This window comes from Bos grunniens, chromosome 29, assembly GCF_055505025.1.
Source record: "Bos grunniens cultivar Pamir isolate PY7600 chromosome 29, Bosgru_T2T1.0, whole genome shotgun sequence".
Taxonomy (NCBI): Eukaryota; Metazoa; Chordata; class Mammalia; order Artiodactyla; family Bovidae; genus Bos; species Bos grunniens.
This window is the reverse complement of record NC_141193.1, coordinates 45,593,498-45,607,411: the sequence shown is the minus strand read 5'-3', so window position 1 is coordinate 45,607,411 and position 13,914 is coordinate 45,593,498. Positions and strand designations below refer to the sequence as shown.

At 39.0% G+C, this 13,914-nt stretch overlaps 1 protein-coding gene across 12 annotated transcripts in view; it reads left to right on the top strand.

The window, feature by feature from the left end:
• NOX4 (NADPH oxidase 4) overlaps positions 1 to 13,914 on the top strand; it is a 183,390-nt gene that overhangs the window by 41,467 nt on the left and 128,009 nt on the right. For 9 of the 12 annotated variants that reach the window (XR_015157409.1, XR_015157410.1, XR_015157412.1 and 6 more), the window contains exons 5-6: positions 2,193 to 2,290; positions 7,249 to 7,276. Coding sequence is in view for 5 of the 12 variants with exons in the window: in XM_086383221.1 (XP_086239347.1) it covers positions 2,193 to 2,290; positions 7,249 to 7,276 (126 nt within the window). In the remaining 7 variants the exon portion in view is untranslated. Of the gene's footprint in view, positions 1 to 2,192; positions 2,291 to 7,248; positions 7,277 to 13,914 lie in introns of those variants that run through there. The other 3 variants (XM_086383224.1, XM_086383225.1, XM_086383226.1) reach the window with 2 other exon arrangements.

Sequence of the window (13,914 nt, the reverse complement as noted above, 5' to 3'; positions counted from 1 at the left end):
AAATATGTAGTGAACAAGTAAGCCTTCTGTTTATAATAGAGGGATTTTTTCCTATAGATTTTAGAAATGCTGAAGCTGTAGGACACAGTTTTGCTTCAATAATGTTTCGCATCTGTGCCATAGTCAAGTATCACCTAGACAGCCTTTTTTCTTTGGAACCCTGTCTTTGCGTGCTAGTTAACCACCTTCAGTTTCCTGTCTATTTACTTGTAGGACCCTTTTCCTTCCTTTAATCTGGGCACTGGCACTAGTTTATGAATCCTTTAAATAACCCCTAGATTATCTAGCATTCTATCCCTTCTCTCTCACTTTCATTTGTCTTTGGGAGTAATTCAGAACACTTGGCCATCTACATATATCTCATATGCTAGGTCGGATTGGTTGTAGAATTTTCACTTTCCAGGCCATGTCTTTTTTTGAATCACAACACTCCATAAAGTATAAATTGTAATGTTTTACTCAGCAATTTTGGTTCATTTATCTTATTAAGTCTCTTATTTCTGTCATCACCATTTTACAGAAGAATAAACTGAGGCATTAGTAGGCAAGTGATGTGGGCAAGAAAACAGGTTTTCTAACTAATTAAATGTTGCTCTTTCCAGTACATTGTAATGTGCCATTAATTTTAACCTTATTTCATCTATAAGGAAAGCTTGAGAAGGGGGGAGGCTATTATAGTGCTGTGCAAAATGTCATTTGCTTCTTTCTTCTCTAACCTCATGATAATTTTCTTTTTTCTGACCATGCCAGAAGGAATTTCTCTTCAACTCTCTAGTAATTTCCTAACTCTTTGGTATAAGCTCTGAGTCAGTTGACTACTCATTAGTGCACCATTGTAGGCAGATTATTACATGGTGATTATTATCTTCCTGGGTTTTTGGCCCGTGAAGTTGTTACCAACACTTTTACTCCTGGATTGAAACACTATGTCTTAAATCTGTGGACTGTGAAAACTGTTAACTGGTTAAAAGCCTTTTCATGGGCTTTTATCTTAGGTTGAGTGTCAGTGAAGTATTCAAAATATATAACAGGTTTGGAGCTGTAGGAGAGGCGAAAGATCAGAAAAGATGTAATACAGCAGTTCCCCCTTATCCATGGGATACTTTCCAAGACTTCCAGTGAATGCTTGAAGTCAATGATGATATATCCTGTATATACTGTTTTTTGCTATACAAACACACCTGTGATAAAGTGTAGTTTATAAATTAGGCACAGTTAAAGATTAGCAATAATTACTAATGTTACAATTGTAACAATATGCTATAATAAAAACTAAATGAATGTGATCCTCTTCTCTCTCAAAGTATCTTATTGTACCAATTTGTGCTATGGCTGGTCACTTCTGCATTTTAAGGTGTGACAGCAAAGTGAGCACAAAATTCTTTTTCCTTTCCCATTTCTGGGATAGAAAATTCACTCTTACTGTGGATCTTAGCAACCTCAACATAGGAAATTTATTTTCCTTATTAAGTCAAGAACTTTCACCTCTTCACTTAAAGGAGACACCTCACAGCTTCCTTTGGCATATCTGAATTGTTAGCATCACTACTCTTGTAGTTTGGGGCCATTATTAAATAAAACAAGGGCGACTTGATCACAAATTCTGCAGTATCTCAAACTGTGGATCTGATAACCAAGCCAGTTACTAAGTGGCCAACGGGTGGGATGTGTTGGACTGAGGGATGATTCACGTCCCAGGTGGGGTGGAGTGGGACAGCCAGAGATTTCATCACACTCAGAACAGCATGCAATTTAAAACTTATAAACTGTTTATTTCTGGAATTTTCCACTGAATGTTTTCAGACCACAGGTAACTAAAGCTGCAGATAGTGAAACAATGAGTAAGGAGGGGTTACTGTATTCAGGAGATGCTTCAATGAATAAATAAATTCCTGTATTATTATACACACATGTGTGTGTATGTGTGTCAGTGTGTGTTGGTGTATTTCTAACTCTTGACTTATTAGGGTTATTTTATTTTGGCTTTTGAAAATTCTGTTTCTTTACATTATTTCTCATGCTAAAACTGTGTGTAATTAAGATTCTTTGTGCTTTTAAGACTTCCCTTTTAATCGAACATTTTATTGCCTATATGGTTGTCAAAGTGTGACCCTGTCTTTATGTAAGGAGAGGAACCAACTCCCCTTTATTGAGTGTCTCTGAAAACCCCACTGACTGGTGTGACTCTGTAGGTGTGCACGTGGCCGCCCACCTGGTTAATGCCCTCAACTTCTCAGTGAACTACCGCGAGGATTTTGTCGAACTGAACGCAGCAAGATACCGAGAGGAGGTGGGTGGCCTCTGTCTTCTCATTTTCCTTTCACTTATCGTGAGATGACTAATGAGGGTCTGTGATTTTCGCAGAAAATTTGTGCCTTGCTTCTCCTTTTGAGTGCTTTTAAAATGCACTTGTCAAGTTGAGTTTTATTCCTTTTCAATAGAAAATATATGTAATTACTATTTCACAGTCTCTCCTGCTGAACCTGAAAGTTCGAAGAGTGTCTACTTACTGCGCTCTGCAGTGTTCACATGGTTGCCGCTCAGGCCTGCCTTCTGCCTCCCAAGCGTTTTGTCTAATTCCCATCACTCAGTGGAGACTGTTGGGGAAAAACACAACAGGGTAAAAATCTTTCAGGAACTCGTACTGTGCTTGAGGAGGAAAAGGGCAGAAAAGAAAGTTGACTGTTTGATGATCCTAGACCATCAGTTGATTTTACTTAAAAATATTATTGAATTTTAATGCTTTACTTTGTTTTATTTTGTTTCGTAATCCTTATAATAGGTGACCTTGGGCTGAATTCTGTAGGGGGCAATATCTAACTTAGAGGTGCTCTTCTCCATGTGGAGCTGCCCATAAAGTGGAATTGTATGTGCAGGGAGCCGAGCTGGACCAAGAAACAGAACTTGCACAGCCCTAGTTAGATCTCTGTTGCTTGACACTCTCATGGTGTCCTCAGGCTGCCTTTGGTTCCCAAAGCCAAGACTGCATCAACACCAAAATGTTCAGGGTCCCCTGTGATCAGAAGCCCGCCCTGTTCTGCTCAGTTTGGTAGTGACTTAATAGCTTGTTCTCCCCACTCCATCTTCCCCTTATATATCCCCAGAGCTCTCTAGATTTGTACTTCTGTGACCATGCGCTCGACCTCCCTCCCAAGACAAGTCAAAGGCCAAAGTAATGACAAACAAACATGGACGTAAATCATTAAACCAAAATAACAAGTAGCCCTAGATTAATCCCTTAACTATGCTAGTATCTTTTAATATACCAGTGTGATTGTGTTGACCTGGGTTAGAGGCAGCCCCTAATATTTTTCACTGCTGAGCAATCTGTATGCAGGTAAGTTTCACTCCTGAGAAATCTGTATGCAGATCAAGAAGCAATAGTTAGAACCGGGCATGGAACAATAGACTGGTTCCAAATTGGGAAAGGAGTGCGTCAAGGCTGTATATTGTCACCTTGCTTATTTAACTTACATGCAGAGTACCTCATGCAAAATGCCAGACTGATTGAAGCACAAGCTGGAATCAAGACTATCAGGAGAAACATCAATAACTTCAGATATGCAGATGACACCACGCTTGTGGCAGAAAGCGAAGAGGAACTAAAGACCATCTGTATGAAAGTGAAAGAGGAGTGTGAAAAAACTCTTCAGCATTCAAAAAATGAAGATCATGGCATCTGGTCCCATCACTTCATGGCAAATAGATGGGGAAGCAATGGAAACAGTGACGGACTTTATTTTCTTGGGCTCCAAAATCACTGCAGATGGTGACTGCAGCCATGAAATTAAAAGACGCTTCCTCCTTGGAAGGAAAGTTATGACCAACCTAGATAGCATATTCAAAAGTAGACATCACTTTACCGACAAAGGTCTATATAGTCAAAGCTGTGGTTTTTCCAGTAGTCATGTATGGATGTGGGAGTTGGACCGTGAAGAAAGCTGAGCGCTGAAGAACTGATGCTTTTGAACTGTGGTGTTAGAGAAGACTCTTGAGAGTTCCTTGGACTGCAGGGAGATCCAACCAGTCCATCGTAAAGGAAATCAGTCCTGAATATTCATTGGAAGGACTAATGCTGAAGCTAAAGCTCCAATAACTTGGCCACCTGGTGTGAAGAACTGACTCCTTGGAAAAGATCCTGATGCTGGGAAAGATTGAAGGAGGGAGGAGAGAGGGATGACAGAGGATGAGATGGTTGGATGGCACCACTGACTCGATGGACATGAGTTTGAGCAAGCTCTGGGAGTTAGTGATGGACAGAGAAGCCTGGTGTGCTGCAGACCATGGGGTCACAGAGTCAGACACGACTAAATGACTGAAATATTTTTAAAAAGTTCACCAGGTGATTGTAGAGTATATGCTATACTTAGTTGCTCAGTCATGTCCAACTCTTTGTGACTCCATGGACTGTAGCCCACCAAACTCCTCTGTCCTTGGGGATACTCCAGGAAATATAGTGGAGTGGATTGCCATGCCCTCCTTCAGGGGATCTTCCCAACCCCAGGGGTCGAACACGGGTCTCCCACCTTGCAGGAGTATATCCAGCATTAAGAACCATGGAGATGCCAGTGGAAGCTCTGCATGTAATGATTTCATCCCAGAGAGAGCCTCCCATCTCTCCCTATCTCCCATCACTTGCCCTGATCTTATGGGGTTACTTGTATCTTACTACTGCCATGAAAATTCTTTTTTAATCTTTTACTTCTTTGCTTCTCTCTTCTGCTTTATAATTAATATGTCTTCAATAACTGTAATGATTTAATAATTTTATCTTAATATACTTTTTCTTAAGATGCCAGTATTCTAGTCATTTTAGGATTTATAGGTATTAAGTTTATTTAACTTTAAGAGAGATAGAGCCTTAATGTACAATATTTTAGAACTCCCAAGTAAGTGAAAATTGAAAGCTTCTCTTCCAAAAGTAGCCACAGGTAATGATTTTATGTTTTCTTATTTTGAGTGGTGTTTTATGATAAATATTCTTTAGCTATAGCAATTTGTCAATATATGTATTGTGACTTACTGTATCAGAAAATATACATCTACCTCATCTTCTTCATATGAATATACCATAATTTATTTTTAGTCTTTTTCTTATTCACGAATGTTGAGCTGATTCCAGGTTTTTGTCATAAACTGCATGCTAATAAATTTATTTTTTTTGTACAGTTCTGCTAGGCAGATTTATAGAAGTAATTTTGGTTTCAAAGGTACACATATTTTTAGTTTTGTTGGACAAATTACTTTCCAAAAAACACTTCCAGTTGATACACTCTACCAATTTTATTGCAATGCTTATTTCTACACCTCACTCATTTTTTTAAAAAAAATACTGCTGATAAGATGGATAAAAACTAGTAATTCATTTTAATTTACATTTTCCCTTTTTTTCCGCTTCTTTCCTCCCTTCCTTCACTTCTTCAATCATATCTTTTTCCCCTTGTTCTTTCTTTTAATAAATATTTTGGAGTGCTTAGTAGGTATCAGGCCATGTACTAGATTCAGATGAAAAAATACACACACATTCACACGGAGAAATAATGCATATATAAACAGTTGTATTCTTCTGTGACTTGTCTTGGAAAGGATGGGTTTGTGTCATGCACCTTACTGTTCCTGCTGTGTGCTCACACTCTTGTTTTCTCCACGTCCCCAGTGACCCCTGCATTCTCCAGTTTGTGACGGGTGGTACAATCCTGATGGAATAGCTCAGTTGGCCTCATCTTGTCATCTGTGAAACAGTCTCTTACTCTTACACCCTGTCTTCATTCCCTAGCAGTTTTATTCATCTTCTGACGTTTCCTAGCTAATTATTCATATTTCTGGTATTACCACTTTGTTCAGTCCATCTTGTATTTTTCCTAGTTTTTTATGTATTAGGTTCCTCAAGATTATGGGCCTTCCTAGTGGTTCAGATGGTCAGGAATCTGCCTGTAATGCAGGAGACCTGGATTTGATCCCTGGGTTGGGAAGATCCCCTGGAGAAGGGAATGACTATGCACTCTAGTATTCTTGCCTGGAAAATTCCATGGACAGAGGAGCCTGGTGGGCTACAGTCCATGGGGTCACAAGGAGTCAGACACAACTGAGCGACTAAAACTTTGATACTCTAGATTAGCCTTTAGTTCTGTTTTTAACGCCATGTTTCTAACTAGAAGCCATTGGACCTAAGCTGGATGAAGAGCTATTCTTGGGCAAATGGTCCTTATTCAGGGTCCCTGAAATTATTTAAATGGCTTCCCACTTTGTATATAGCTTGGTCTGACCACGGATTCAATGGAGGCATGAGAAAAGTAATTCATAAGTTGTATAATATTAGGCCCCTTTGGATAAAAAATTAATCCACATTCTACTGGGCATTGATATAAGATTTCCAGAAGACAGAAGGGAGTTTATTTCAGTCCATTATATCATGGGGATGTAGTTAAAGGAAATATTACAGGAACAATGTTAATGTATTTCTAATTAGAAGGAAGCTGTCTTCCTTATTTGAATATTATCAATACTTTTCATAGTAGCATTTGAAACATTTTAGTTCTCAGTGTTCTTTGCATTGAATTTGCACAGCATAACCCCCTCTATATATTTTATTACTTTTGATTCTCACTGTTTTGACACTTGCTAGGTGCAGTTAGCAGTTGTGGTAGACAGAGCATATATTAATGTTTCCACCTTATAGCTAAAAGTATTGAATCCCAAAATAATCAAAGGGTGGGCTTCAGGCCACACCCACTAGCCTGTAATTGGCCATTAAGATGAAAGCTTGGACCTTCTGACTTCTCATCCAATATTCTTCCCTTTTCAAATGGATAAATTTCTTGGAATTGGATTTTGTGTGTATGATAATCTCCTCTGGGCTTCTCTGGTGGCTCAGACAGTAAAGAATCTGCCTGTAAATTAGGATAAATGAATTCGATCCCTGGGTTGGGAAGATCCCCTGGAGAAGGGAATAGCAACCCACTCTAGTATTCTTGCCTGCAGAATTCTATGGATAGAGGAGCCTGGCAGGCTAAAGTCCATGGGGTGGCAAAGAGTAGGAAATGACTGAGCAACTAACAGCACCACCAGCATAATCTCCCCTAGCATTGTAAAAACATTATGAAACTTAATTGAATCTCTGTTATTTCTGTTGGGAGGACAGTATCCTACATGCCTAACACATGGCTCTTATCGCTCACAGACTCCTTGCAGAATTTTGTGTTGATCAGTGTTGTATTTTTCAGACATTTTTTTTTTCTTTTTCTTCAGGATCCTAGAAAACTGCTCTTCACAACTGGTAAGTTGTTATCACTGCAGCTTCTATACCGTGTTTATATATATGCCAAAATACAGCCTGGGAAATGTTCATGTCAAACAACTGGTCAAGCATAAGGTTTCAGTGAAACCAAAGGGTAAGGGCAAACCATCAGGGTTCAAAGGAATGAAGAGTAAAATTAAGCACAGTGTATTTGCTTTTCATGTAGTCTTTCTATGGAAATTACGTAATACTAGTGGAGAAGGCAGTGGCACCCCACTCCAGTACCCTTGCCTGGAAAATCCCATGGACAGAGGAGCCTGGTGGGCTGCAGTCCATTGGGTTGCTAAGAGTTGGACATGACTGAGCAACTTCACTTTCACTTTTCACTTTCCTGCATTGGAGAAGGAAATGGCAACCCACTCCAGTGTTCTTGCCTGGAGAATCCCAGGGACGGGTGAGCCTAGTGGGCTGCCCTCAATGGGGTCGCACAGAGTCGGACACGACTGAAGCAGCTTAGCAGCAGCGGCTTAGGAGCGCCTGCCATGTGCCCGCTGTTAGGACAAGTACTATTGGAGAATACAGAGGGAACAGGTTTCTGTTTTTTGAAGTTTTGGAGAAAAAACACCAAGCACTCTGAGTATCAGTGTAGTTCTTAATATTTAGTAATTTAGTAGGATATTTTCTGATCCTAAAATCTATAAGGAAGAGGAGAAACAGTCACTAAAATAAGTTATTTTTCTTGAAATGTGTCTCTGTTCTCATTTTTAATTTATTTTCCCTTCTTAAACATGTTGTCCATAAAATCTCAGTCTAGACTATTAATCTGTTAAAGTGCATTTGAACATCTCAAAATTTGGCCCTGATATTAGTACAGTTCCAACTATTTTTTCTCTTTCTCAATCTTACATTTATAATAATGAAAAGGGGACTATATTTGGGGGACTTTAGGCACCTGTTTCAGAGACACGATGATTGTGGATGGGAGATGGTCTGTCATAAAGTCTTGTCTGTACTAACTTATTAAGGATCAGAATTTCATACAGGACTGAGACATGGCTCTGTCAAATGCATTGTTTCTTTTTTGAATCAGTCTTATGATGAAAAATAATAATATTTCAGGTGTTTCCCCCCCTCATGTCACAGCTACATATTTATAGTATATTTTTTCTGCCTATAGATTATGATATTTGCCATTTGCAAAGTACGTATTTCACAGTTTTTTCCTTAGGAACACAATTTAGTTTTGTTTACAACTTTGCTCATTGAAAACATGTTTTTATTAAAGCCTTAAGAATTGGATGAGAACAGAAGGGAGGAAAAGCAGAAAAATAAAACCTTATGTATGAATGAATGTATTTTTTGGTTCATATGGATTAATTTAAGAGAAATAAATAAGAAGTTTGTTTTAATATTCTTTTACTGGATAGAATATAGTTGAAGCCTTAGAAATGCTTTAAAAAGTTTAGTTTATAAAAGTATAAAAAGATCTCATATGACAAAGATATTACATTAAGAAACTTAGTAAAGTTAATGCTTATAAGTAGGTGGTCTCTCCCTCTGCATGAAACACCGTCATCCTGTGTTCTTTCTCAGAAGTTCCTATGAGTGTGTTGGGCCAAGTAGAGTAATATTATACTTAAAAACACAAATTCCTGGTTTCAGCGTAGAGAGAGACCAAATTGGGACCTGGCAATGTGTTTTATTAACCTTCTCAGTGCTGTTTTACCTTTACTGAGCATCTGATTATACTCCTGAGCATAACTTCTCACCACTACCTACTTGTTGCCTCCTCTCTTACTCTCTTTTCTTCACCTGTTCAACTCTCACTCATCCTTTATGTGTCATTTGACACACCCCATTATGCACAGATTTCTCCCTAATTCCACTAAGCAGAGCTGATCCGTTCTTGGCCTGGGACCCTAACAGTACATGGTAAATACTATGAATAGTTGGTTTCCTTCCATATACTGTAGAATAATTTATTACCTACATATATGGTGTTTTCCACCGGAAATCAGTTTCTTCACAGTGGAACAGGGCCACTCGCAGAGGATGGAGAGAAAACATTTTGTGGAGTTTCTCTCAATACAAGCAGCTTGAATTGCCCCAGATCAGCATGTCAGTATCACTTTGGTGGCCCAGTTCCATAAAGTTTGATGAAAGAGAGACTATACTTTTCATCAGGACCCATTTATTTCCCAGGAACACAGACCCAGTCCCCCTAAATATGATGCTAAAGCTCCTCCATGGTATTTTGACTCACTAAATAAATGTTAAAACATTCCAATTAAGAACTTATAGAATAAATTTAATAGATTGAATTATTCAGACACTTAAAAGTGCATGTATCTCCAAATTTGGTAGTACTTTGTATGATGAGGATAAAACACCAAGTATCCAATTTCAATTAGAAAAACCCTCATAAACAAACACAGTCATGTCTCCAATTATCTTGGTAAAAACAGGATGATGAATACAAGATGGTATATTTCTGACTACATCTGGGTAGGGATGAAAATGATCTTTCATTTCATCTATAAATGGCAGTGTAGTGCAATCATTCATTTTATGGGCTACTAATTAACCTAATATGCATAGATCAAAAACAATAAGAGTAAATGTAATAAGCATTTTTTCCCTAAGAAAACAAGTACAGATTTTCCTTTATAACTTGAAGACTGAGAGAGTTCACAATGTACTTCATTTTGTTAAGTGACTTTGCCCAGTGAACTCAAACTAGCCCAATACTTTCTAACCTGTGCTTCCTCACTCTTGGGATATGTGTGCTAATAGAGGCTAATTTATTGGGACTTGGCTGAGCTGTTATCCAAGGCTAGGTTAGGATGTCCTTTGATGTACCTCGAAAATACTCAGTTTGGCTCCCTTTCAACACTTAATACCCTGTGTTGCAATTGCCGGCTTATCCTTTCTCCCACACTGGACTGAGATTTATTTTAGGGCATGATTCATTTTTACTCTAGCACTTGACAGTACAATACAGATGCCCAGAAAGTAGTCCCTGAATGGATAAAATCGTCTTCTTGGCCTTTTTTAAAGGGAGCATAATTGCTTGATAATGCTGTGTTAGTTTCTGGAAAGGGTATGGAGAAAGGGAACCCTCTTGCACTGCTGGTGGAATGTAAATCAGCCACAGTGGTGGCTCAGATGGTAAAGAATCTGCCTGCAGTGCGGGAGACCTGGGTTCGATCCCTGGGTTGGGAAGATCCCCTGGAGGAGGGCGTGGCTACCCACTCCAGTATTCTTGCCTGGAGAATTCCATGGACAGAGGAGCCTGGTGGACTGCAGTCCATGGAGTCTTCAAAGAGTCAGAAACAACTGAGAGACTAACACTTTCATGAAGAACAGTGTGGAGGTTCCTTAAAAACTAAAACTATCATATGACCCGGCAATCCCACTGCTGGGCATGGTGGTGGTGGTGGTTTAGTTGCTAAATCATGTCCAACTCTTGTGACCCCATGGACTGTAGCCTGCCAGGCTCCTCTGTCCATGGGGATTCTTTAGGCAAGAATACTGGAGTGGGTTGGCAGTTCCTTCTCCAGGGGATCTTCCCGATCCAGGAATCAAACCCAGGTCTCCTGCATTGCAGGCCAGATCCTTTACCAACTGAGCTATGAGGGAAGCCCACTACTAGCTATAGACCGTGAGTAAACCATAATTCAAAAAGATGCATGAGGGGAAGAACGTACTGCTGCTGCTGCATTGTTTCAGTCGTGTCCGACTCTGTGCGACCCCACAGACGGCAGCCCACCAGGCTCCGCTGTCCCTGGGATTCTCCAGGCAAGAACACTGGAGTAGATTTCCATTTCCTTCTCCAATGCATGAAAGTGAAAAGTGAAAGTGAAGTCGCTCAGTCCTGCCCGACTCTTAGCAACCTCATGGACTGTAGCCTACCAGGCTCCTCAGTCCATGGGATTTTCCAGGCAAGAGTACTGGAGTGGGGTGCTATTGCCTTCTCAGGAAAAATGTACACCTATGGTTAATTCATGTTGATGTATGAGAGAAATCAAACCAATTTTGTAAACCAAACAATCAATTAAATAAGTAAATAAATATTAAAAAAAGACATATGTACCCCAGTGTTCATTGCAGCACTATTTATAATAGCCAGCACATGGAAGTAACCTAAATGTTACATATGAATGGATAAAGAAGATGTAGTATATAATATCGGAGAAGGCAATGGCACCCCACTCCAGTACTCCTGCCTGGAAAATCACATGGACGGAGGAGCCTGGTAGGCTGCAGTCCATGGGGTCGCTAAGAGTCAGACAGGACTGAGCGACTTCACTTTGACTTTTCACTTTCATGCATTGGAGAGGGAAATGGCAACCCACTCCAGTGTTCTTGCCTGGAGAATTCCAGGGACAGGGGAGCCTGGTGGGCTGCCGTCTCTGGGGTCACACAGAGTCGGACACGACTGAAGCGGCTTAGCCGCAGCAGCAGTATATAATATATACAATGGAATATTACTCAGCCTTAAAAATGAATGAAATTGGGTCATTTGTAGAAAAATCATCTGTTTTTAAACTCTTCTACCTGTTACGGAGATATTCTCTGCAACATTCCAGATAATTGGTTGTCCAGTCTCTGTTTAATTGCAGTGACAGAAAATCTTAGCTTTTTTTAAACTGAAGTATAGTCAATTTTCAATGTTGTTGCTAAGCGTGTAGCAAAGTGATTCAGTTATACATGCATATATATGTGTGTGTGTATATGGATAAATGTATTTTTTCAGATTCTTTTCCATTATAGGTTATTACAAGATATTGAGTATAGTTCCCTGTGCTATGCAGTATGGCATTGCTGTTTACCAATTTTATATATAGTAATGTACATATATTAATCCCTAAATCCTAATTTATCTCTCCCACTCTCTCCTCTTTGGTTTTTGAGTTACTCATCCCACCATTTTTTTGGACCACTGTGTCTGTAATTTTTTTTCTTCTCGTTGCTAATTATAAGTCAGCTTTTCTTCTTCATTGCTATGAAGTCTATTACTTTATAAATTGCAAACTCTGGAATTTTTGTACTTCTGGGAGAGAGAAAGGAAAAATGAATTCTTTTCAAAAGAAAGATAACTTCATAAATCTGAAAGAATATTAAAAAACATTGAATTGATTCTCCTTAGTTTACAGATGAGATTCAATGAGATTGGGATTTGGGTTAAGGGACAATAACAGGGCTATAATTCCAGGATATACACATATGCCCTAGGTTATTTGAGGCTTCTATTTCATCTTGATTTCAAATGGCTGAGGTCAACTATTTCACCCAAAGTCTTTCTAATATGTTTTCCATGATCTGCTCTAAAAGGAATGCTCGAGTTCAGTGTTTGGGGAATATCTGTTCAAATTTAAACTGGTTTCTTGACTTTAGTACCTCTCAGAAAATTTACATTAATGTGCCCTGTGATTCTTCAAGGAGTAGTGAGAGCATTTTTACTGGAAATTAATTCCTAAAAGAATTGATGTTCAAATAATACCCTTTGGAACTTATACCTCTATTCTAAACATGCTCCATTTTTTCAGGTGTTCTGATGAAGTGATTTGCAGACATTCTAAAACTAATTTTGGCACGTTCAGGACTATATAAAGGAAACCGTGTATGTAGACACAGTAGACGTTCATGAAGCCTCAATGAAATTACTTGAAAGGCCTCTCCAACCACAAATTTCACATTACAGAGCCCTCTGGGATTCTGTCATTTATTTGTTCATTTGGGCAGATACGGATTTTTTCTTTTTTTTTTTTTCGGGTTTTTTAAATTACTTGGAGCCAGAGAAAGGGACCTTCTCTCTTTTTTCTTCTTTAAATTTGAGTTATAACTGAAGTACTCTAAATTATACATATGTAAATTATGTTATTTGATCACTTTTGACATATGTATATACATAAGAAACCATGATCAAAATCAAGATAACAAATATGTCCATCATTCTAAAAATGTTTTGTGCTCTTTTGTAATGCATCCTGCTCTCTACCCCTCCTGGTTATGGGTCTTCCTTCTACCACTAAAGAATGCTTTGAATTTTCTATAATGTTGTATAAAAGAAATCATAGAGCTTATATTCTTTCAGGGTTTTTCTTGGGGGGTGGGGAGTCTGGTTTTTTCACTCAGACTAATAATTTTGTGGTTCATAGGTATATGTCATTTTTTTAAACTGCTGATTAATTTTTCAGGCACAATAAATAATTATCCATCCATCTGTTGATGGAGACTTAAATTGTTTATAGGCCTTGAGTATTAAAGTGGTTAATGAATATTTTTGGACAAGTTTGGGGTGGCTATGTGTGTGTTTTCGGGGGATAAGTATTTGGAAGAGGAAAGGCCTTGTCATTTTGTAGGCCTGCTGTTCTTTTTAAAGTGAAAAGTGAAAGTGAAGTCGCTCAGTCGTGTCCGACTCTGCCACCCCGTGGACTGTAGACTACCAGGCTCCTCAGTCCACGGAATTTTCCAGGCAAGAGTACTGGAGTGGGGTGCCAAATCCTCCTGTGTGAACTAGTGTACTTATCTTGGTCTTCTGTTACCCCCAGGAAGTAAAGCAATGGGAGAGACAATAGCAAAGGGAGTGCCCAATGAAAGAATTTAGAGGGGAGATGATTTGGATTGGGGCATTAGGGAAAGGCAAGTTTTGTTAGGCTTCCAAATCTGTGTAC